Genomic DNA, 25,010 nt, shown 5'->3' with positions numbered 1-25,010 from the left:
CGCCGGGGCCCCCCGCCCGCCGGGCCCCCCCTACAAGGCGCTCCTTTGTGCGGGGAGGCGGGGGCCGGCCGGGCCGGGCCCCGGGGGGGCGGGCGGCGGCGGCGGCCCGCGGCGGCGGCGGCCCGGGGGGGCGGGCGGGCGCGCCGGGGGAGGAGACAGGCGGGGAGGGCGGCACAAAAGGGGCTGCTGCAGCCCTGCCCGCAGCTGCCGGCGGGGCTCGGCTCGCCTCGGCTCCGCATCGCATCGCATCCTATCCTTTCCCGCGGCCGGGAGGAGGTGCCGGGCCGCTCCGCTCCGCGGCGGCGAAGGAGGAAGGCGGCGGGGGGCTGCGGGCTCGCCTCGCCTCGCCGCGGCCGGCGCCGAGCCATGCCGGGGGGCGGCGGGCGGGCCGGGGGCGAGCGGCAGCCTCGCCCCGCCGGGGGCCCGGCGGGCACCGACGCTGCGCCGGCCGGGGGTGAGTGAGCGAGCGAGCGGGCGGGCGGGCGGCGGGGCTGGGGGCGGCGGGGGGCAGCGCGCACCCGCCCTCCCCGGTGGAGCCGCCCCGGGGCGGCGGGGGCTGCGGGCAGCGGCGGCGGGACCCCCCTCGGTCCGTCCCCCACCCGCCGCTGCCGCCACCTGCAAGTTGTGCCTCGGCCCGGGGGTGCGGCGTCATCCCCTGCGGGCGCTGCCGGAGAGGCTTCCCCCGCCGAGCCCCCACCTTCCCGCTCCTTATTTATTTATATTAGTGTTATTTTTTTTTATTCTCTTCCCCCCCACGCCCCCCCATAATCCCGGCATCCCCTGCTAGGGAGCAGCGGCGATGGGGAGGAGGGAGGCGATGCTGCCGGCCCCCTGCCCGCAGATGCGGGCTCGCCGGGGATGGAGGCACTCTCCGGCCGGGGCACTGCAGCGAAGGCCCATCTGCCGCCCATGCTCGGCTTGCGAGGAGGGCACGGGCTGGGGATGCGTGCCAAGCCTGCAGCAAGCGAGAAGGAGTAACAGGAGTGTGCGCGTGGGAGGGAAAACATACATACAAATGTATGTGTATGATCATCATCAAATGTCCCTGCTCCATCTCCGTGTCAGACTGCTACGATCCCCCCGTTGGGGGCTGGCTGCAAAGGGACGTGGGCACCCAAGTTCTCCGTGCTCGTGCAAGGCTGCTGGGTTGTTTGTGGGCTGGAAATAGGCGTATGTCCTGCTGGAGCGGCACAGGCTGGCGTAGCTCTGTCCTTGTGCGAGTTTTGCTCCCTGGGTGAGCATGACAAGGGTGATGGGAAACACGGCATCTTCTGCAGCTCTAGACTTGCTCAGACAGCTCAGCAAGGGAGGGCGCGTGGAGCGGGATGGAGAGAGGCTCCTCTCGGTGCCTCAGCCTGTGGTTTTCCTATGGGGATTTCTGCAGGCTGCGTTTCTGTGAGCTGTGCCTGGGTCGCTCGGGAGCCCTGCCTGTTTCCCAGAGCTGAAGCTGGGGTCTTGCACCTCACCCTTCCACCCTAGGGCAGAGCTTGGGTCAGGAGAGAGCCTGCCCTGTCTCCAGCGCACAGGGTGGGTGCCAAGCACCTCCCCTCCCAGAGAATGGCCCTCCAGTTAACTCCAAATCCCTCCCCTTGAGTGGGAAGTTCAAGCCCGTGAAAACACTCGGTGGCACCACTGCTAACAAGTATGACTTGAGTCACCAGGAACCCCCCAGCCCTGTGCAAACTGGATTTCAAATTCCTGCCTACTCTTGCCCCTGTGTCTCCCCCCCCCCCCCGCAGGGTGTGAATCAGCAGGAACCCTTCAGGCCCCTTTCCCAAAAGGTGGCTCTCATGCTCTGTAAATCCCACCTGCAGAAGTTGTGTTTGAGTCCAGCTGGAGCCTGTGACTTAGGAATCCCTTGCAAGTCCCTGTTGCTGAACCCTGGTTGCTGCCAGCTCCTCTGGGAAGAGCTGAAATCAAGCAGGACCTGCCATTGCTTGACCCTCAGACAGTGGAGAGCCATCTCAGAGAGGAGGGAAACCCAATGGGCTCCCCGCCCCCAGAACACCTCTAGTTTCCAAAGCCCCCTTAAACACAGCCACAGTACCTGTGCTGTTTTTTTAGCCTCAGTAGTAGTGCTGGGAACGCATCCTCCAAGCTGGGGTGGGAGAAGAGCAGTCCTGTGAGCTATTCCCAAGGAGCCTCCAGTCTCCCTGTAGCGATACAAAGCAGACTTTGAATGAAAGCCATTGTAAACTGCAGAACAGGAGTGAAGCTGTGACTCTGCCACAGCATGTCATAAAAGTCCCTGGAAGATTTATAGGCCCTTTACACCCTCAGGTGATTTTGCAGCGGTGGTAAGAAATCCACTGCAAGGTATAACGTTCCCTCCCTGTGAGGACTTTCGGTTATACCTGCATAGCTTGTTTATTAATGCCCTGGATATGGCAATTATACCCTTAGGAGAGGGGAGGGATTCTGGCTAGATACAGGTGAGTTTTCTTGCCCTGCTCCTAATGCGGTGGCCCAGCTGCTGCCTTTTGTGCTGGCACACCTTTGGTCTGAGGTGCTGCTGAGGCTAGTCTCCCTCAGAGGTGCCCAGGGCGTGGGGGACCATTTCCAAACTGGGTTCAGGGGCTGAGCTGCTATCTACCTCCCTGCAAATGCCGGTAAGGTTGGAAAGAGTTGCCTGTGTGGTACACAGGGGTTGCCTTAGCAAGGAGGTCAAGAAGAGGAGGGGATGCTCACAACTGTAAACATTTATCTAGAGTACTTGTGCCCAACATGAGACAGGGATAGCTGGTCTGGAGGGTTGCTGGGACTGCTCTGTGGTCGCAGAGCCTGCTTAACCTAGGCCAGGCACAATGCAGGAAGCACAGATACGCTCAGTGTGTTTGCCTGGGGAGCATATCTATGAAGCTTGTGTGCTCATGCGTTTCCCATACACCTTGTGTTTACTTTTTCTCCTCCTTCTCCCACATGCAACTGGTTAAGTACGGTGTGACTTTGTTGCCTGCCAGATTGGTGTAACGTGCTTATTGCATGTCTTTAAGGGATGCTTGTGTGACAAACATGGGTGGGTGTTTGCTGGGTGCATGTAGCAATGCACACAGGTCCTGCTGGGTGCGCTTACCATGGAATGCAGGGACTTTTGTAGAGTTTATGCCCGCAATAAATTTGGTGTTCATAAGCAGCCATGGGTATAGGATTTATTCAGGACAGTGCGTGTAGATGTTATTGTGCGTGTTCAGTACGTGAAGGACACCTTAGGACAGACAAGTTTCTCTCTATCCCTCCCTTGCTTTGACCTGCGAGCAAGCAGAGAAACTCTATCTCATGGCAGGGTTTGTAGCTGAGTTTCAGCTTGCTGTGTCTGAGCTTCCTCCTGTCTTGAGAATAGCATCTTTAAGGCGCACCTGCTGTCACAAATTGGCATCTTCCCCCCTGCCCCTGCATTGGATCATAAAGGTGGAGGAAGGAAGCGGGGGAATTTGGTGATGGATAGATGGAGCAAGCTGGGCCAGCATTCATTCCTAAAGGCTGATTAGGTTTTAGGTGGGGTTAGTTGCTCTAAAATGAGTCCTTTGTACATTGTTGGAATCTGTGACCCAATCAGTGGGATGTAGCTGGAGGAGGTGGTGCTAACGAAGGCTGGTACAGCTGACAATAACTCCAGCAGAGAAGATGGAGGAGGGGGTACTGACTGGCACAAGAGGCGTCTTCACATCTTTAGGTCAGTGTAAGGTGTCTCAAAAGGCTGGTTCATGTTATCAGCCCTGTCTGCAGAAGTAGAATAGTGTGGCTAGTTGTCCCCACCTACTTTTCCCTACTGTCACCCATCAGTTCTGCAACAAAAGGTCAGGCTGCATTGCATTTGTCCTGATGACAGGATGGCATCTTGTGGTACTACAACGAAGCGTTACAGTGGGATCTGAAGTTTGGGCAAGGTAGGCACACGGGGCAGTGCAATGCAAGGGGACATGGAGGTACGTCTGAGGAATGCCTGCTGTTCCCCATCCTGGATGGTCTTGGAAAGGGGGTGATACGTCTGCAGTGCACACGTGGACCGTGCTGTGTGCTTTAGGCTGGCCTTGGGGAGCCTTGGCAGAGCTGTGTGGAGCGGGCAAGTCTGGGATCGTGGGCAGCTCTGGGTCAGGTTTGGGGTGCTTTGATAGAGCTAGGCGAGTGTGTTGCTAGGGCTGGGCCACGCAGGTCAGGGCTGTGCCGCAGTAGCAATGCTGTGTGGGGTGCCGGGACCAGGTGCTTGTCCCAGGGGCTAGGGCAGAGTTGCAGTCACAGAGCTGCTGAGTTCCACCTTGTCCTGGAGAAGGTGGGAAGAGATGCCGTGTGCCGGAGCAGCAGTGTAGGGTGCACAAGAGCACTCCGTGCCTCTGTCCCTGTGAAATGGACTCTAGTTACAGCTCTTGGGAAGGCAGAAACATTATTTCTTTACCTTCCTTTTCTGACTACTTTGTGCTCCCTGCAGCGCAAACCCTTTACTTCCCTCAAGCTCCTCCTGAAGCACAACAGGCACCTCCTGCTCTTCAAACCTCTGAACACCTGGAACAGGGTGGGTGTATTTTTGCACTCAGAAACTTGCCTGGTAGAGCTGATTGGTGAAAGGGAGTGCTGTACTCTGAGCTCTCATCAGGCAGGCTGAGGGAAGAAGCAGCATGAAGAGAACTCGCTGCCTTACAAAAAGCAAGGGCTTGTTCTTGAGCTGTGATTTCGGAATTGATTATTCTCTGCTTCAGGGTAGCAAAAGTTATGCGAGCTGCTCGCTGTGGGGGTTTTGGCCTTTCATACCGAGATAACCCCCCTTGATGAGCTCAGTTAATGTTCCCTGTTTCCCCAGCTAGGCCCATGTCTAAATAGGCACTTTTAAAAAAAAAAAAAATTGGCTATGGCTGTGGGGTATGACCAAACTGAGCTCTGCCAGCAGTCTTTTTCAGCCTGTAATGCACAAGCTGCAAGCAGCAGGAGAGGTGGATGTGTCTGTCCAGAGGGAGAGAGGCAGTGGGGGCAACTCTTCTTTCTGAGGATCATCTCAATGTGTTGCACTTTATGGTGGCAAGGTTTCTCTCCAAGGGCCTCAGAGCAACCTGTTAGCCTTCTTTTAATTAGGCAAACCCCTTACATGGAGGTAGAAAAGTCTCTCCCATTTCCCACCCAGGGAAACTGAGGCACGGAGCAAGGCCGCGGCGTGCCCCGCGGCACACGCAGGGGCTCAGCAGGAGAGCGGCGACTGAAGCGTGACGCTTCCCATACTTGATTTGCCGCTGGCCGTCTCGGAAGTCCTGGAGAACGGCTGGGTGCTGGTGCTGAGCCAGGGGTTATCGATAACTTTCTAGTCACTGCTTGGATCCTGCTGCCCTTTTCACCGCAGATACCACCTCCTTCTTGATCTGCTGCCTCACCTATAATCCTAGCTCCCTGCTGCCCTTCCCTAGGAGTGCCGTTTTCCCCTCGGTGTGTAAATACTTACAAGCTGGGCCAGGGTTAGCGAGCAGAATCAGACTCTGTCATCTCTTTAAGGCTTTGGGGTAATTTTTATCTTGGGATATTGCTCCATATGTCTTGCATGATACCAAAGCTGCAGCAAGCAGATTTGAAGTATACTGAAAGACTAATGCAAATTAGACCCGCTGCATAACGGCTTCAGCAACTGTGAAACCTGTGATCTAAATGCAGGTATCTGCTATGCTGACTTTATCTGTGTTAGGATCCCCTGTTTTGGCAGGCAGATACTGGAACTGAACAGAAAGCAAGAGAGACGGCATGGCAAAGAGACATGAAAGGGAGTCTCTGTCTCCTGGATGCTGAGCCCTTTAAGAAAGAAGGGGAAGGTAAGCTAGAGTCCTGAGATTTTAAGCTGGTTGTGCCGAGGGTGAAGAGAGGGCTATGGTAGTGCTCTAGATTCCTCCTTTCCCCTGGCACGAATGCTTCTAGCTGGGCAGCAGGGAAAAGGAGGAGGATGGAGGCCTGTGCAGGCTGCGCATGTTGGGCACAGACAGATCTCGGAGGCTGCGGGAGCCTGGAAAGGTAGGGCTTTGGAAGAGGGGTTTGCCTGCGTAGGGGCTGAGAGCGGATGGTGCTCGCTGTGTATGAGGAAGTGCTGTTTTCGTGCAGCTTGTGGTGCGAGGGCCGGCTCGGAGGCAGAGCAAAGGGCAGGGTAAATCAGGAGAACGGTGCCCTGGAGTGATTAGTGTGAGCTGCACGCTGTTATTTAATGACCCCATTGCTGAGGGAAACCTCGGTGGCCCTGATATTCAGGAAGGCAGTATCTCCCAAAGGCAAAGGAGTGGGGCAGAAGAGCAGAGGGAGATTCTGTCTGCTTTCAGCTCAGCCTTCCCTGTACATTATTTGTGCTAGAAAAACTGTTCGTTCTTTACTGCCTCCAGAGCGTTTTCAGTTCCCTTCTCTCCTTCCCACCTGCCCCAGCAGTCCTCTCCTCCCCACCTCGCTGTGCCAGTGCTGTCCAGCTGCAGCTCTCGCCAGCTAACCGCAGTCGATGGAGGCAAGATGTACCCAGCAGCCTCGCTTGAAGGGGACGTGATTTGCCGCTTTTCTTCTGGGGCCATGTGAGGTCTCTGGAGAAGAGGTGGGTTAAAGGAATTGCTGTTTCTCCATCAGCCCTGTGTCCCCAAATACCTCCTGTTTGCTGTTTGGTGCGGGCCTGACTCTTAGCAAGCGGCTGTTGTGCTCTCAGATATGTGCTATTGGCACAGAGCCTCTGTGGCCTTGAAATCCCTATCTAGCAGCAACTTTTGGAGCAAGGGTTGACCACACCTGCATTCAGCTTGGCCAGGGGGATGACGGGATTGCTTTTGCATAATTTAGCAGTCTCTTGAATTATTTATAGTGCAGTTGTGCTCTAGAACAGAGTCTTCTCACTTCCCGTGAGCGCTGGGGGGGAGGGAAGTTTGTCAGGCATCCAGAGTCTATCACTTAGTGATGAGGAAGTGCTGTGGGTTTCCTTTCTGCCCATGTTTCTTCACATATGCCTCTGCAGCTGAACTGCCCTGAAAATCCGGTTCTGGTTTCCACATCACTCAGGTGTGTGGTACTGTGGAGCATCTCTGTGGCTTGGGACTGTGCAAGAAGTTCCTGAGTTCAATGCCTCGTCTTTGCAGTAAAGAGATGGTGTCAAGCCAGAGACAGTGAATCTGGTGCTTGGATTTGGTCCCTGACTCAATTACAGTGCTGTGCTGTGGATGTGGGGCAGAGATCATCAGGACTGCTCTGTAAAATATTCAGATGCTTGAGAACATTTTTTTTTTTTCTTTTGAGGGCCCATCTTGTCATGCCAAAGTGGTTTTTTTAGCTTTGGTGTGACATGGTCCATTGGACTTTACAAGAGATCATCAGGACCTGAAGACTTGAAAGATCCAGTGGTTGAGCAGCAAATTGTGCAGCTGAAATTGCCATCAGTGATTAAACCCTGAAGAGCAACCAGTTGAGGGCAGGGGGAGACTGGGGCAGTTTTTTTACAAGCTCTTGCAGCAGAGGAGCATCGTGAAGATGAGCTGGGCGGGCTGAGCACCCACCCCAGCTACGTATGAGCTTTAATGCCCTTTGGCCCTCTGCCTCGCTGTGGCAGGTTACCGTACCTTGCAGATGGGTTGTTCTGCTCCTGCCCTGCTTGTCCTCATGACTTCAACACGACTGTGGCTCTCCCCTGTGGCATTGCACATCCTTCTCGTTCACCACCAGTTTTCATGGTGTGCTTACGCATTAGTTTTGTTTTCCTCCTCTCCTTCCTTTCTGACCTGGCTGTGGCAGCTGACTTCTCAGAAACAGAGTTCAATATAAATGTTTGTGTTACTGAAGACCTGAAAGGGGAGGGAAGGGGCTGAGGGTGGAGAGGGGAAGGAACTTGGCCTGTAATCAAGTGATTGTGGCAGTAAATGGCTCTGTCTACTGTGCTGTTAAGCAGAAATGCTCAGTTTCCCTGTTCTTATCTGCACAGTGTCAGTTTGTGTCTCTTGCATTTGGGGAAGAGTTGGCCAGACAATCACCAGTTGTCCCTTGGACAAGCTGTGCTGTCCCACCTGGCCCTGGCCTGGCTCTCGGGTTCTTCAGCCTGAAACAAACCCCATTCTTTCATCGAATGGTTTTACCTCTTGTCAGGGATGTTGGCAACTGGCTAAATGCAAAATTCCTCCTCATCCTTCTCAAGAAATAAGGCAATCTAAGGGAAGAATGTGAAGACAAATGGTCCCAAAACCTGCGTGATGTCCAGGATGGCATTTGATGTCACTCATGAAGACTAGCTGTCTCCATCTTTCCCCATAGACCTGCTCCCAGTCCTTTCCACTTGATTTAATCTGGAGATCAGGGTACTGCTTTGCTTAGTGAAAGGGAATGTTTGTACAGAAGAAGTAAACATATTGTTGAGACCCAGGCCTGCTGCAATGCCTGTAAACAAGATCCAGCCGTCTGTGGGAGGCAGAAGAGAGATTTATGTGACCCTGAGTTAAGTGCATTAGGAGGCTTTTGATTTCATTCTAGGAAACTGCCCCTTTTTGTGGTACCATATGCCTGTTACCAGCATAGAGCTGTTACTGAAGATTTGATTCGTGTGGATTTAATCCAAGGGGCTGTGGTGCTGCAATCAGAAGGATTACATAAGCAGGGGGTTGACTCTGCAAGCTGGAGTCCGAGGTGCTCTGCAGAGCCCCCGAGCCTGTGCCCTTTGTCCGCCCCAGAGGTGGGAGTCTGGGCGGATTCCCTTCTGCCTTGGGGCAAGGCACTGAAGAGCTCTCTGCCTATCAGCGCTTTCCTTCTGAAAATAATAACAAAGTGAGATGACAGCGGGGGATCCAGGCGGCACTGTGTCGAGGTCTTGCCTAAGTCTTGAAAGAGGAAATGAAGAACAAAGGCAGAAGAGACAAATAAATAAGGGTCTGTTCTTGGTCCAAGAAAAATTCCCATGCATTCGTGTAACATTCTCAGGAAGACGCGACACTCCCAGGGCTGGAGTTAGTTTTTGAAAAAGAAAAGGAAAGGGGAAAGAGGTGAGAGAATTGGGGGGGGGGGGGGGGGGAGGAGGGGTGTCAGGGATGGGGAGGAGAGAAGGGGGGAAAGACACCCTAGACAAACCTCTCAGCATGGAGTCAGGTTTCTCCGGCTGTTCCCGGTGAAGAGGGGTTAATGCTCTTTGCATGGGATTGGCTGGTCACCAGACATTCAGAGAAGAGGGGGATCCGGGGGCTGCCAAGTGGGACCCCTGTGGCCTGGGAGGAGGGGAAGGAAGAGGCTGGGAAGGCTCTTCCAAACAGTAATAGATCGGCTACTGTGGGAAAGTGAGTGCACTGCCAAACCCCAAGTGGTTGGTGATGGATGGGGGAGGAAGGAGGGTGGGAATGGAGGGCCAGCTCTTCTCCATGGCTGCTAGGATCTTTCTGCTGTTCCATGGCCTCTCTTTATTTATTGTCTTCCTGGGGTTTAATTACTCCCCTCCTCGATCTGTCTTGGAGAGCTTTTATCCTGGGGATGCACAAACAACTGCCACCCGCTTCAAAAATAGCTGGAGGCAACGTGGTTTCTGCCTGCCTGCGTGGGTCTGCGCACTCTACCCATCACCATGGCATCAAGCGCTTCTTGCCTCCTTCCTTCTTTAACCACCTCACTCCAGGCCTACAAGGCACCCGCCTCACCTTCTTCTGGGCTGTTCAGCCTGCATCTCGCTGTTGCTTGGGCTGTCACCTGGTCCCCAGGAACGCTCCCGCTTTCCTTTGCGCAGGGTTTATGTGCACGGTGTGGCACGTGTCTGCCATATGTTCTTCACCCATGGGCCCTCAGCTCCGAGGGTAATCTTGATGGCCTGTTTTGGTGCTCTTCTCAGGATTTGGGACTTGCACTCCACTTGTTTGGTGTACATGGACTGCCTGCCAGGGTCTGCTTTGAAGGCAGTTACCTGCTGCTGATTCTTCCAGATCCCTCCTTGAGATGTGCTCCTTCCCTGATGCTGCTGGGAGGAGTTGGTGAGCTCATGGTAGTTGAAGAGTGCTTAAAGTCCTGTAATTTTGAGTGTCTGAGGATGTATCGACATGATACCACAGTTTTGGTGAGAAGTGAACTGGTGAAATAACTTAGAAGGTTTCTGCTGGTCAGCTGCTTGTTCCCATGCCTAGGCACTTTTCTTGAAGTTTATTTTTAACCCAGTTAGATCTGCTGCTGATTTGGCTTTACAAAGCAGATTTTCATACGATTGACAACTTGAATACTGACAACTGAGGGGTGGTGAGCTGTGAAGGTGGTGAGTGAGGGAGGGAACCTATGAAACAACAGCCTGTGTTACCACATGCCTCACTTGAGGTCTCTGAAAGCGTAATTTTCTTTTATCCTCAGACAAAATGGTTTTGTCCTGTCCCTCTCTGCAAGACACCAAGACTAGCTGGGAGTTCTCACATACTTGTTTGATTACCCCATGGCTTGTCTGAGGATATAAGTTGCTTTTTTTTGTGTAGTTTTGTCCCTTTTTCCTTTCCTATCCCTTGTCTCATGATGGAGCATTCCTTCCCTGTAAGACACCAAAGTCAGGAAGCAAAACCATTAGCCAACTCCATTTTGCACTGCTGTAACTGCTGCACACTTGAAGCAGTGAGCAGCAGCGGTATCGTATTTGGCTGAGAGAAAGGCCTTGCATCCTCAGCGTGTGTGTACTGCAGAGTGCAATGAGCAATGCCTCAGCTCACCCTCTGATGACCTGAGAGACCCCATCTTGGAGCCAAGTGGTGACGCGATCTCCAGGGCCATCACAGCAGTCTTCGTGGAACCAGATGTTTTAAGGAGACAGTAAGCAGGGTTGAGGAAGAGTCTTTCCAGGATATCAGGCATAAGTGAAGGAGAGAAGAAGTTAGGAGAAGTGCCGCTTCTCCTTTAGTGGAAAGAGCGCCTAGACTAGTGGTGCTGAGAAATTAAAAATTGTGGCTTCTGAGAGCGTCTGAAGGATCAGAGTGTGCTGAGGCATCTCTGGAACCATGGAAATTCCTATGGTGAGACTGGCTTTAGCTGGAGAGAGGAGATTAGTTACAAGGGAGCCCAGTACAGCTGAAGGATACTGAGAAGAATATTTGATAGATTCCAGTGGAGCTGGAAATCCAGCTTGAAGTTTTCTTTAGCATGCAGTACTATATCATTGTGATGTCCAAGTACTTCTTGGATAAAATTAAATTGGTGTCTTATAGGCCATTACTGGATTTCAGTAGCATTTTCTAGACTTCTCTGAGCAGATCTTCTTTTAAACCGGGGGCTGGAGAATTATATAATTATGCTGCTATTAGTATTATGGTAGTTACAGTAAGAACAATCTGTCTGAGTGGAGGGTTTTATAATGGACTCTGAAGGTGTTCAGATGCTGGTCTGTCCTGCTGACTTCTGGAAGATCAGTCTTGAGCCAAAATCCTGTCAACAAAAACGACTATATTTCCAGGTCCTGTGTGCTCTGTATTAAGAGCTGCTTTGTCCCAGAGTGTACAGCTATCTTGCTGTGACTGGAGATGTGGCATCTGAAATAACCAAGGCTTAGTCCTCCAAAGAACAGGACAAGACACTTGAGAGAACAGTTGAAACAGGGAAAGCCCATGGAAAGTGTCCAAAGGTACTGTGCTTCCAGGAGTTGAAGAGGTGAGCAGCCACAGTACTTAAAGCTGGAGGCTTTGTATTGCATCCATCTTAGTTTCTGTATGCAGCAGATCATAGCTACCGGCATGGAGCTCTTTAGTTTCCTATAAGAGTGCATAGGAGGGGAGAGACCTGTTTTCTTTTTGACCACACATGGTCAGTTGAGGCCTAGCAAGGCCTTGCACACAATCCTGAGGCTTGTGGTTGACATGATGTACATCATGTGTCTGCCTTCAGTGGGAAGGGGAAGGCAATGCCTTGGTTTCTCAGCTGTGCTCTCACCCTTCCCTGGCCAACCTCACCTTAGCCTTGTGTAGATTCACCCTTTAGCTGTGTTCCCTGCCCCCCCCATCCCGTGTTCTTCCTGGCTTGATGACACCCATTAATGGTGTGTGGATGGCAGCTCTGGAAGTCAAATGAATGCTATGGTGGCACCCTGTTGAGAGTGGTCACCTTATATCTCTGCTCACCTCCCTGTTGAAAGGGAGGGAAGACGCTCAGGACAAAGCCTGGGTCTCCCTTAGCCTGACCTTACTTGGAGAATAACTGTGCTGGATGGCTTGCTCCAGCTGGTTGTGCTGGCAGCAAGTCAGTGGCACCTTGTGGTCAGTTGCCTCAAAGCTGCAAAGGAAACGCATAGCATGAGGTATTGCTGTTTTGCATTAGCGCTGTGGGCAGCAGTGTTTGAAGGTCGCGGAAGAATGTTGTATTCCGTCCTTGAAACTTGAACGGAAGCTGATACGGACCTGCCTGCATTCAAGCCACCTTGTACTGTGACTCTGCCAGAACTTCCTGCTGACATCCTTTTAGCTTGCAGACCCTGAAAACACCATGGCATCCTTCATGTGAGAGAAACGCTGAGCCTTAGCTACCTTCTGGTACACTGCTTCTCTCCACTTTCCCTGCTGCCCAGCTTTGTAGGATAATCTTCTCTTCCTATCCTTAAGCAAAGCGCAGTCCTGCTGTCCCTGAGCTAGTCACGTTTCAGTTGCAGACAAACAGTAGATTTATAGTTTCTCCTTACTTCTGTGGGTGTCTGCAGGACAAAAGTAACTTCAGATTTTAGAGTGTTTTGAGGTACTGTGACCCTGATGCATGTTGTGATTCCTGTGCCCTGTGGATGGCAGGTAGACCTAGTACTTCAGAAGTGTGCAGCCTGTTCGTTCATCTCTAGCTGGAGCAGACAGAGAGAGTTTGGCCCTCAGTGTGGAGTGGGGGATGGAAGTCATGCTGGATTTTAATCTACCGTGTGAAAGCGATTCTAATTTGAATTGTTGCTTTGTGTTGAAGTGTCTGAGTGATGGGCAAATATGTTACTGCATGGGTGTTATGGGATAACTTTAGGCAAGGGGGATGAGCATCTCTGTATCGGGGGAAAAACAGAAGCTTCTGCTCTGACTTGTCCTCCACAGCAGCTTTTCTCCTGTAACCACGGGAGAGGTCTAGGGAGTCTTGAGTCCTGTGCCCTAACGAGATGGAGTGTGGGGTATCGTGCATCCAGTGGCTTGTTACGTGGCCTCTTGCCAGCGTCCTCCAGAAGAGAACATTAAGACTGGTGAACCGCCAGCTCTTAACAGTGCATATCTTTCTCTCTGGCTCCTTGAAAAATCAGGGTATGATTTCAGGATGGTATAAATCAACTGGTCACTTGATATAATGGCAAAGTAAAACGGTAACAGGTGTCTGGGGATAAGTCATATGCATACCACTTCTAGCTGAGGAAAGCCAGAAAGCCGTTCTCTGAAAGCCCTTCCCTGTATGGTAGAGACATAACTTCAAGCAAGGAAATATCAAAGGGATCCCTTACAAAAAGAAGCTTTCAGCTTGTCTTGCCGAGACTGAATGTTGCCGAAGCGGTTTATAACTGCATGTTCCCTAAAGAGCTTTGTCTTAATGGAGCTGACTGTCCATACTCCTTCTGGCTTTTTCTTCTACTTGAACATTAAAGCTTTTCTTGCTGTTATTTTTAACCTGACAGCAACTTGATCACTCTCCCTGAGATCAAATTGACTTTTTTTCCCCTCCTCATTCAAAATTGTCAGAAGGGAAATATCTCTTCTTGCTGTTTTCTATGTTCCTGGTAACTGATGGCTGCTTTGTGACAGAGCAGCTGGGCTCTTCTATGACAAGCTGAGATGTCTCCCTGACTGGTACCTCCTTTCTCATTTCTACCACACATAAATGTCCTGGATGGGGAAGGTGGGTAATAACATCTTCCTCCCCTGATGGCCTTTGTCTCCAATTAGCTACCACTCAAAGCCACATCTTTCACTGCAGCGCTGATCAGAGGATATGGGAAGGCATATGTGACTGATGGTTTTTAGCATCTCAGCCCACCCAAGGGTGCATGAGCGCTCTCCACTCCCCGGCAGAGGAATCCCCGGCATGTGAGAATGGAGGTGGTTTCCAGGGAAGAGGTTTTGAAGAGGACACAGCTTGCTTCTGTGGTTCCCTCCTTTTAGGAGGGGATAGGAAATGTGTTGAAGTTCCCACTCCCTAGCAAAGGCAACTGAGCAGTGAAAATTGCCTCCTGGGACATGTCAGCAGCGAAACAGCAGAGGGTACTGCAGGGCCGGCTTGCTTTGGCAGAGCTGCAGGGGAGGCTGTGTGCACCAGCCCGGCTCTCCCAGGCACAGACTGCAATAACAGGGAGGCAACGCAGCCGTGCACAGGGGTCAGTTTTGCCAGTGGGTGAAGAGCTGCAGAGCTATGTTGACACGGCACGCCACGTCCCAGAAAGTGGAGCAGTTCGTTGAATGTCAAGAATGATGACCTTTTGTCTGGGAATTTACCGTGGCATCTGGGAAGAAGGTGGAGATGTGCCTTGTGTGACTCCTTTAGCACCTGTCCTCTGTCCTGGGCTGGCCCAGAGGAAGCTGGCTGCCCTGCATTTCTGTGTCCTGTAGGAACTGGAGTGAAACCAGGGTTACCTGGCAGGCATTGGGATTGCCTTATTGGAGCAGGCCAGCCGTTCATCTCACTCAGGTTTCAGCGTCTGAGAGAGTGACCTGATGTCTGGAGGTAATGCCTTGGAGAAAGCACAGGACACCTGATCGGAGAAAGCTGTACTAATTTACCAACAAGGGACACTTTCTCCTGACAGCCAGTTGCTGCTAATTTAGTGTTTTCAGCTTCCTTGTGCCCTTCTCTTGCCCACACTTCAAGACAGAGCAAAAACTGGTGACGTGCAAGGAAAAGGCACTCGATACTGCTCTACCTTGCAAGTGATCTTGCTGCTCCAGCAAGACATTAATGGAGCCTTAAAAAAAGAAAAAACAAACCCGGACAGGACGAGATGCTTTTTGGGGCCCCTTGTTTTCCCCCATGAAGAAAGCTTGACAGCGAGCCACAGGATGGTCCTTTATGGCTTTGAACAGGAGAGCATCCACCCGCTTCATGGCTGGGCCACCACAGAGATGGCCTCCCACCAGCTGGGCCATGACCAGGCACGCGAGGCCAGGCTGCGGGGCTGTGGCAGGTGAGTGTAGGAGGCAAGGGCCTGTCCTGGTGTGGTCCCCTAAGGGGAGCTGCCATTTCCTCCTTCCCAGCCCGCCTGACAAGATGGCCTCCTAGGGGTGCTCAAAAGCCAGGACCTTCCCCCTCTGATGACCTGTGTTGTGTCAAAAGTATATAAAAAAAAATGTAATAAATATTAACAAATAGGATCATGCTCTCCCTTTTTTTTTTTGTTTTCTTTTGGTTTTTTTTCCCTCCCTCCCATGGCAATGCTGTGACTTTTCTGCCAGCTTCAGGCCCTCAGCTCCCCTCTTCAGAGCTTGACATGGGACTCCTCACGCTGCCACCTGAGCGTGGGAGACGTTGGTGGACAGTGGTTCTCGCTAAAAGGCGACCACAAAGTACCCAGAAACGCTTGTCGATGAGCTGTAAGGTATAACTGCCGACACCCCCCTCTACCAAAGTCCATATCAAAGCCATCTGTAGAGAGCCAGATAGGTTTTCCTTTGGGCAGTTGCCATCTGTCTAAATGCTTTACAGCTTTTCACTTTAGTATTAAATTCTCTCCAAGTTAATCAGTAAACACGCGTTGCTGTATTTTACTTAATACCCTCCGAAGCGGTGGGAGTGGGCTGTGTGCTTCTTCCCTCCACTCCTGCCCCAGGACACGTGTCGGCTGTGAGGAGCCCCGGGATAGCCCCTGCGTGGGGCCAGTGGCATGGGCTGGCTGCCCGTGCCCCCCAGGAGCGGGGACTGCCTCCTGCGAAGGCGTCGCTGGCACCATTGCGCGCTGGGCGGGAGGGTTTATAAGTGATGGCATGGGGTGTGTGGTGCCTCTCGGGAACTTTGGCCCTGGGAGGGGAACGGCACTGGGGCAGAGAGCCGCTATGGGGAAGCATGTTGTGGAGGGGGCACAGCGGTGTGTGGTGTGCGCGTAGGGCTTGAAGGGGTTTCTGCCTCTTCGCCTGTCGCTGCACAGAGGGTTTCATGCTCCACGGAGGAGAGGATAGCCTCTGCGTTGCAAAGGGCTTTTGGGTGACCTTGTTCCCCTGCCCACCTTCGCCCAAAACTTCCCTTCCCTAAACTGCAGAAGGTGAGCCCCTTTTCTCCTTTTCCTTGGCAAAACATTGGGTGAGCTTAACTTTTTTTTTTCTTTCTTCCTTTTTATTTTTTTTTCCTTGTTCTGGATTGTAGTCTTCAATCACTTCTCTGCCTGACAGCAGCTCTGTGCTCTCTGCCTGGGCTGGAGGAGGGGAGGTGGTGTGTGTAGGGAGAGGATGAAGGCAATATTTCCTGTTTGGAGGGAAGGGCTCCGCACTGCTGGTTTCTTGCTAGCCTGACACGGATCTGTCATGGTGGCACAGTATTACCTGTGGAGACAGCTAGGTGTTTATTATAGCCACCTTGATCCAGATGCCAAAAAAAAAACCAACCCTCAGCATCTGGTCCACAGAAAATGAAAAGCAAAGGGCAACATTTGGAGATACAGTGGACTTGAGAAGGATGGGAGAAAAGTGACAGAATCTTAATATTTTTTTTTCCTGTTCCTCATGTGAACTTGGGTAGCATTTCCTAGGAACAAGGGTGGTTTTTAGGGTGTGTGTTGAGCAAACACTGAAAAGATCTTGGGAGCGCAGGTGTTTTCCTGGCTCTGGCAGCCTGGCTAATGATCTCGGTCCTTTAAAACTACCTCTCTTACACCGGTCATGTTTCAGCCATGTACCTCCTACTCCCTCTACTCTCTCTTCATCTTCCTCCAATTCTCTGGTGATGCGGGGCATGAGGAAGCCTATGTTCATTTTGTTTCCATCAATGAATAGGGACAAAACTGCTAAGTGCAGTGAATTCACTAGATCATTAATTCCTGTTATTCTGGATTTCCTGTCTTTTTACCCTGTCACCAGTGCCTTTCTTGTCTTTGTGAGTTTAGAAGACTGATCTAGAAGAGGTTCAGCTTGGTGTAACCCAGCCAAGGCAAAAGGCCCACTGAAGGATGGCAGAGGGTGGGGGGAGTAGTTCTTGGATTCAAGTCTCGAAAGATGCATGCTGAATTTGGACCAGCTTTCTACCGTTCCCAACCTGTCTTCCTACCAGTGGTAAACTTTTTACATCTCAGTAACTATTGAATGTGACTTTCCTTTTCATGGCTTTTCCACAGGATGAAGATGAGACGCCATAAGCTCTTTCTGACTCTCTGCATGGCTGGTCTCTGCCTCATCTCCTTCTTGCACTTCCTCAAGGCCCTTTCCTATGTCACCTTCCCCCGGGAGTTGGCTTCGCTTAGTCCCAACCTTGTCTCCAGCTTCTTCTGGAACAATGCTCCTGTCACACCTCAGGTCAGCCCTGAGCCAGGGGGTGCAGAGTTCCTCCGCACACCCCTGTACTCCCACTCCCCCTTGCTCCAGCCCCTGCCTCCGAGCAGAGCCAGCGAAGAGCTGCACAAAGTCGAGTTTGTGTTGCCGGAAGACACGACAGAATATTTTGTCCGTACCAAAGCTGGTGGTGTTTGCTTTAAACCAGGCACCAAGGTGTTGGAGAAGCCACCCGTGGGAGGGCGGCCAGAGGAGCGAGCAGATGGCGCAGCCTCGGGGCGGCCGGCTCGCAAGCCGCTGAGTGCCAGCGGGACCAAGCGGCGCAAGTGGGTGGAGTGTGTGTGCTTGCCGGGCTGGCACGGCCCCAGCTGCGGGGTCCCCACTGTGGTTCAGTACTCCAACCTGCCCACCAAGGACCGCCTCGTGCCACGGGAGATCCCCCGGCGGGTCATCAACGCTATCAATGTCAACCATGAGTTTGACCTGCTGGATGTCCGCTTCCACGAGCTGGGAGATGTGGTGGATGCCTTCGTGGTGTGCGAGTCAAACTTCACGGCCTACGGAGAGCCACGGCCCCTCAAGTTCCGCGAGATGCTCCTCAATGGCTCCTTTGACTACATCCGCCACAAGGTACTCTACGTCTTCCTGGACCACTTCCCTGCCGGAGGCCGCCAGGATGGCTGGATTGCTGACGACTACCTGCGCACCTTTCTCACCCGGGACGGCATCTCTCGCCTCCGCAACCTGCGCCCAGACGACGTCTTCATCATCGATGATGCCGATGAGATCCCAGCCCGCGATGGCGTGCTCTTCCTCAAGCTCTACGACGGCTGGACGGAGCCCTTCGCCTTTCACATGCGCAAGTCGCTCTACGGCTTCTTCTGGAAGCAACCAGGCACCTTGGAGGTGGTCTCGGGCTGCACCATGGGGATGCTCCAGGCTGTCTATGCTACCGACGGGATCCGTCTGCGGCGCCGTGAGTACTACACCATGCCTGGCTTTCGACAGTACGAGAACAGCACAGGACACATCCTGGTACAGTGGTCGCTGGGCAGTCCCCTCCACTTTGCTGGCTGGCACTGCTCCTGGTGTTTCACCCCAGAGGGGATCTACTTCAAACTGGTATCGGCCCAGAATGGGGACTTCCCACGCTGGGGTGACTACGAGGATAAACGAGACCTCAATTATATCCGGGAGCTGATCCGGACTGGTGGCTGGTTCGATGGTACTACGCAGGAGTATCCCCCTGCCGACCCCAAGGAGCAGATGTACGCTCCCAAGTACCTGCTCAAGAACTACCAGCGGTTCCGCTACTTGTTGGAAAACCCCTACCAAAAAGCAGAAAGCGCTGGGTGAGGCCACTGGGGCTCGTGTGGGAAATCAGAACTTCACAACAAAGGGAAAGAGTCAGGTGTTTTTGTCTGTTCCTTTCTTTTTTTTGTTTTCTCTGGTTCTGGGTGGGGTGTGCCATTTCTCTGGGGTCTCTGCCCTCCCTCCCTTCCTTCTCTTTTTCTCTTCATCCCAGGGTGATACCTGGGGACACAAGTTCCTCAGTCATGTGAAGGAAGGCCTGGGCAGGAGGAGGAGAGAAGTTGGGGACCTACTCTGGCAGTAGCATAACGACTTTTCTGCGTCTCCTGGACCTCTCCTGCTGGCTGGAGAGAATCTCTGCAGCCAGCTGGTGGATTTTCCTCCAGGGGAGGCTGGGAGGGTCCCATGGGCAGAGAGGGCAGCTGTTCCCATCCACCCTCATCCTTTGTGGATTGGAGCAAGCACAGATGCGAGCCTGGGCTATTCAGTGAGCGTGTGAGTCAGCAGGCACAAACCAATGCGAGTGGTCACGTGTGCAAATGTGTGTCACAGGCATTTTTTGGTTGACTGAATGTGCAAAAGCATCTCAGTATGCGTTTATTTTTTGTATACCTCTATATTCAAGGAGTATTTGGGGGAAGGGAAATCCTTTGCTTCCAGGGTGTTCTCCCCAAGATGCAGCCTCCTCCTGCAGGCTTAATGCATCTGTCCTGGGCTGTATCTTGCCCTGATGCTCTACCAATCCTGGAGCAGGCAGATGGGAAGCAGAGGAGAAAGCTGACTTTTTTTTTTAACTCCTTTTTCACCCCTGCCCCCACAACACTGCACTGGCTTGGCCCTCAGAATCTGAAGCATCTTTCCTGTAGTATGTGCTTCTGTTGGGGCTGGGATAAGCTGCAGGGGACTTAATCAGATGGTGGGAGTGTATGTTTACAAGTGCATGGTTTCCTATGTGCATGAGTGCTAACATGCATGGTTTTGGTATGCACGTGGGCGTTCGTTACCAGTATTTGCAGGGGGAAGGGGACATAGTCGGGCTTGGGTATGTTTGCTTTCAGGAAATGGTGGGATCCAGAAGCTGTGATCTCTGTCTCGGCATGGATGACTCTTTGGGGAATTCATAGGAGAGGGCCAGGGAGAGCATTGGCTCTGCATAGCAGTGCTACACATGTGGGACCATTGCATGCCTCTCTGGCTGCCTCTGCAACCCTGTGGGCTGTACCGTGGGCTGCTGCTTACACATGCTGGCTGTTCCTTCTTTCCGTGGGGTAAAAGGGAGAAAAGGGCAAAGCTCTGAGTTAGTGATGGGTGTTGTGGAGAAACACAAAGCCTGTCAAGGTACAGGATCCATATGTCTGCTCTTAGGGTGTGAGGGAGCTCGTGGAGAAAGGGGCCATGAGCAGACTCTCCTGGGGCCAAGAGACTGTTTTGGGACCATCATGCAATCCAGAGAGCATGTGCAGCCTACACATGCAGCCTGGGCTATGCAGACAAGACCATGCAGAGGAGAGGGGATTTAGGAGGGTACTAGCTGCAGCTGGTTGGGCCAGTGTCCGCTCAGAGTTTGCCAGTGATGGGTAGTCAGTATCTGGCCTGTCGTTGTATTGGATTGATTCAGCTCATTGAGGAGACAGATCCACACCTTCACCCTTACCACCCTTCCTTAGCAGATGGCTTGACAGGGTGCCCAGAGCCTGGGCTGTAGCGGGCAGACGGTGAAAAACATGATGAACTTGCTCTGTTAGCCTTGCAGTGGAAAGACTGGCTCATGTTCCAAGCAGGGAAGAGAGGATCACGAGGAGGAGGAAAATGTTGGCATAAGGAAGAGTGACCCTGACATCAGGCAAACTGTGCTGAAGCAGGAGGGTTTCCATTGCCATTAACTCACTCCATCAGGGTTCCATATTCCTGTGTTATCCAGCCCATTCCCACCCTTGTGCCTCATTCCTATCTCTGTATCTCTCTTTCTCCCTCCTATTCCCCTCTCTAGAGAAGTGAAAAACATCAAAAATAACTTGATTGCCTAATAAGACTGAAACTGGAACAGAATGAAGATGAACATCTTTTTCTGATTAAACTGAGATGGAGTTCATCTTAGCTCCTTCCACATCTCATGTGCCATAATGCCTGCTTAGAAGAACTGAAAGAACCTCTTTGTTGTTGTTTTTGTTTGTTTGTTAAATCACTGTTCTCACTTCTGCTGTGTCTTTCCCACAGGTAGAAAAGCCCCTTCGGGAACTGAACAGAGGGAGAAACTTTGGTAGGCAGAACACTCTTCCCCCCAAGGGAAGCTGTGGCTCTAAGTCCAGGCTTGTTGATGCAGCAGGAGGGAGTCTTGTCACAATCTTGGGGTCCTTGTGCCAAGCGGCTGCATGGAGGTCTTGGTCATAGAGAGATTATAGAGAAATGGGGACCCAGCTGAGGAAGAAGGAGCCAGCATTGAACAAGATGAGAGCAGTAGCACTGAGGCTGCAGCATGAGGGGAACATGCTTTCCCCAGGGGCAGCTGAAGGAGAGCAGGCGTGTTAGCTCATGGGATTCAGTAGCAGAAAAGTATGGAAGGAAGAAGCTAGTTTTCATTTTTACTCTTGGAAGGGAGCCTAAGATCTACTCTCAGACCTTTGGCTTTGCCTTATCTCAGTGACAACACCTCAAGCCCAGCACCAGACCTTGCTGAAGACAGGAGAGAAAGAAGTCAGTCTTTGCACGGGCGCTTTGGCAGCAGCAGAGCCCTGTGAAGCAGGAGATAAAGTGTGTGCGTGCTGGGGCTGCACCTCGTTATCTTCTACAGTGGGAGCAGCCTCTCCCCTGATACTAGCCCTTCCTGTGCATGGGCATCCTTGGGGATTTTTAGTGCACTGCAAGTCATGTTTTCATCACTGAAGTATGGCCCTTGTCTCTTGGGGGTTTCAGATGAGCCCACAGCTGCAATATCTGGATTCCCCTACTCCTGAAGTACAGCCTGTTGACTTCTGTCCCCTCTCCTCCATTATTTGCTCCATCATTCTCCGCCTCTCCCTTCTGTCCCCTTGGGCAGGAGGAGAAGGTCCTGCTGGAAGAGCAGCACTGGGGATTTTCTACAGGACTCTGGCCCTGTCCTCCTCCTGGACTTACATGCTTCCTTATTCATAGGAAATTAAATTTAAAACAGACTTCTGTTATGGTGGGCGGAAGGGACTTTACAGATGAAATGCATTCTTTTTTTTTTCTCAAGAATCGTTTAAACATTTTTTTGATTTAAGGCCAAACCAGTCAATGTTTCTGTCTAATTTGTCTGGCTAACCATTTGTCTGGCTAACCCTCTGTTTATTATCCTTAGGGAGCTAGAGTGCTTGTCATTAAAAATCTTCCTTCTTGTCCCTGGAGGGGATGGGGACTAGCAAGCTGACTTTTGCACAGTGATTTCCCAAGGTGGTGGCTTGCCTGTACTGCTGTGCCAGGACCTCTGCAGCCAGCGCGCAGGGGGGACAGCCACCCTCCCAGACAACCTCTGCAAGAGGGAACCCAAAAGCACGTGGGTGTGTGGGGTGGTGAGAGAGGCAAAGGAGGAGGCAGGTTTGTATCAGATCCTCATTTTCCAATGCTGAACTGAGGTGAGCGTTGAGGCTCCTTGATCTTGTCTGAACCAGGCACTGAGGCTTGAGAAGAGAAGGACTAAAAAAAACCCCCTCCTGCCCCTGGCTGGAACTGGGATCAGACCACCAGAGCCTGATGTCTGTTGATTGTTGCAGCCATGAGCAGCGAAGCCATGTGCCTGCTGCCTCTCTGGGAGTGAAGCTGTCTAGTGGAGGGTGGGAAAGCATCGCCAGCCTTTCCCTGCAGCCCTCTTCAGCCTTGTGCTGCTTCTTGCCCAAAAGCTTTCCACCTTCAAATTAATTGGTGCAAAGGAGGGCCAGGTGAAGCAGTGTGTGGCATCCCCAGGCCCTGCGCTTCTTTCTCTCTGCCCATCTCTGTTCTTGCCTTTCTCTGTGCTTTCCACCTAAAAAAGGATTGTGTGCCCATGCATGGCTTTGGGGTGGGGGACTCATCTTCCTCCCTTGCCCCAAGTGAAGGGAAGGATGTGGGCTTTGGTGGACCTGCAGCAGGTGAGCTTACTAAAGCAGAGGGAACAGGGCAGGTTGGCCATCTTTGCCTCTCCAGAGGACTGGGAGTAATGCCGTACCCAAGTGACGGACAGAAAAGATGGTGTGGTTTTGTGCCTGTGTGGTTGGTATGAAGGATGACACGCTCAGTCTGCTCTCACTGTGGCTTTCTCTGATCCCTGTGTCCTGCTGAGGTGTTTGCTGTTGTGCAGCTCAGGCCAGCCTGCTCTTCATGTCTCTGTGGCAGGTAAACCAGGGGACCTTCTGGCCTCCAGGTAATGTATGAGTTGGGGTGGGGGGAGAGTGTCAGAGCAGACGGGTATTTGTTCCCCTCTGTCCCCCTTTGGTGTATCCTTGTGGGATGGTAGTGTCTTTTCCCCTCCCGAACATCCCCTGGGCTCAGTCCCTCTCTCCCAGCTCCTGCCAGCAATCTCTGCGGCTGCTATGCCTCTGCACTGTGAAGACACGTGTCTGGGGTCACCCCTGGTCTGATTAGTGAACACTGGTGGTGAGGAGGGAAGGGATGGCTTGTCCTGGCTTCACTGACCTCAAACCTTGGTGAGAAAGGAGGGAAGTGAGTGGGAGAATGGATCCTGAATCCCTCCATTGTTGTGTTCTCCCCACCCCCCCAAAAAAACTCTCTTCTGATTTCTGAGATGTTGGACAAACCTGCCCTTATTATGGAAACAGAGCGAGAGCTGAAGGTAAGGGGGTGGCAGGAGGGACCCAGCACCAAGAAAGGAGAGCTGTTTCTAATGCAATACACTGACGTTTAAAGCTTTGGAGACTACAGGTAATGGCTTAAGAAGGGATCTGAAAAACTCTGACGCTAAGAATTCAAACCACTGTTTTTTCCTTCCTGTGCGATGACGGTGCAGTATCATCCTGGAGGTGGTCCAGCAGTGCTTCTGAGCCTGGGGTCCACCTGGACCTGCTGGTGGTGTTGCCCCTGAGGTGGCCCCAGAACACCCTGCTTTGGCAAAAGAATGTGTGGACTTGCCTAAAATAAAAGAAAAAAAAGAAAAAATGAGTGTCTGCAAAGCTCCTTTCCACTCTGTAATTTATAAACAGCAAGTAATAATGAACTTTTTGTAAGGATAAATCAAATGTACATTCGGAAATCATTTTCTCTGTAAATGGTTGGATTTCATTTCACCCTTAAAGGGATGCTTAAAAGGAGGAGATAATAATGAAAATAAAAAAATTTACAAAGTATGAAAGGAAACCAAGGTGTGTGTGTGTAGCAGCTTTTATTTCCGATCATCTGGCAGAGGGGCTGCTGGAAAACAGAGCAAGGGAAGTTGCTGCTTCCCACCTTGGCAGGACTGTGTGCCCAGCTGTTTTAGGGAATGAGTCCTGATTTTGTGGGCCCAGGTCAGACCTCATCTTCTGCATGTTAGGTGAGTATGAGCACATACAGGCACATGAGCAGGGAATGATGGCTGCCATCAAGCTGGTGGATGTGGGAACCAGCATCACCGCTCAGGAAATGGTCCCTTGTCACCATCTCCCCTCCCTTGGATGCATCCACTTTTTCAAGTAAAGCTGTGGAAACCCTGGAGCCTCAAATTAAACCTCCCCACTGCGGAAATGTCTCTCTGGTGGCTGACTTTTGGCATGCTGTGTGAGAGAACGTGACCTCCTTGTTTTAGCTTATTTTTAAACCCGTCTCATGTAATTTTGGCTGTTCCCATTACTTGGTATCAAAGCCTGGTCCTGCTCTGAATCCTCCTAAGCATCTGGCCTCAGCAGTGCCTTTGGCAAGGGCCTTCCACAAGCTCATGTGCCATCTACAGCTATTTCACTTTTTACCTTTTGAAGTGTCTTGTGCTTCAGGTTCATTCCTGGTCCCATTTAGAGATAGTGACTGTAAACATCATAGGTTAGTTTCCTTATAATCATTAGACCTGGCACATGCCCTCTTCTGTTTCTGTTGCACATCAGTCTAATGTTTCAATTCTCCCCTTGTGGAAGGGTCTCCATCAAACTACAGACTTGCGTTGTGCATTGCTTAATGCCTTTCTGCTGCTTCTGTCTCTGGAACAAAGGGCCTGGAATAAACATGCCACTCAAAATTAACAATTAAAATTTTCTAGTAAGAATTTTTAGCATTCTTAGTGATCATTGTATTTTTGTGCCTGAAAAGGTGATAATCTAAGAATCGATCATAGCCAGAATGCCTGAACTTTCAATTTTTCAAGAAGGGAAGATAAACATATAAGCTCAGGCCAATGGCAATTTAGCAAGACAGTTTAAGAAATGAGAGTTGCCTAGGTTAAAG

The 25,010-nt window shown here is 51.8% G+C and overlaps 1 protein-coding gene across 4 annotated transcripts; it reads left to right on the top strand.

Moving 5' to 3' along the window:
• Positions 1-215: 215 nt before the first annotated feature.
• Positions 216-24,789, top strand: MGAT3 (beta-1,4-mannosyl-glycoprotein 4-beta-N-acetylglucosaminyltransferase). Of its 4 annotated transcripts, none has more exons than XR_012775530.1 (3): positions 216-454; positions 17,183-18,747; positions 23,608-24,788. XR_012775530.1 is itself a non-coding variant. In XM_075500380.1 (3 exons), the coding sequence occupies exons 2-3, from the start codon at positions 17,184-17,186 to the stop codon at positions 23,639-23,641; spliced, it is 1,539 nt and encodes a 512-aa protein (XP_075356495.1). In that variant the 5' UTR covers positions 216-454; position 17,183; the 3' UTR covers positions 23,642-24,788. The 4 variants fall into 4 exon arrangements, 3 of the variants coding, with proteins under 3 accessions (XP_075356495.1, XP_075356504.1, XP_075356513.1); XM_075500380.1 differs by having other exon boundaries at positions 17,183-18,688; XM_075500389.1 differs by lacking the exon at positions 216-454 and adding an exon at positions 5,655-5,786 and having other exon boundaries at positions 17,183-18,688; positions 23,608-24,789.
• The last annotated feature ends 221 nt before the right edge of the window (positions 24,790-25,010 follow it).

This window comes from Mycteria americana, chromosome 1 (assembly GCF_035582795.1).
Source record: "Mycteria americana isolate JAX WOST 10 ecotype Jacksonville Zoo and Gardens chromosome 1, USCA_MyAme_1.0, whole genome shotgun sequence".
Classification (NCBI taxonomy): domain Eukaryota; kingdom Metazoa; phylum Chordata; class Aves; order Ciconiiformes; family Ciconiidae; genus Mycteria; species Mycteria americana.
This window is presented reverse-complemented; position numbering and strand designations above follow the sequence as displayed.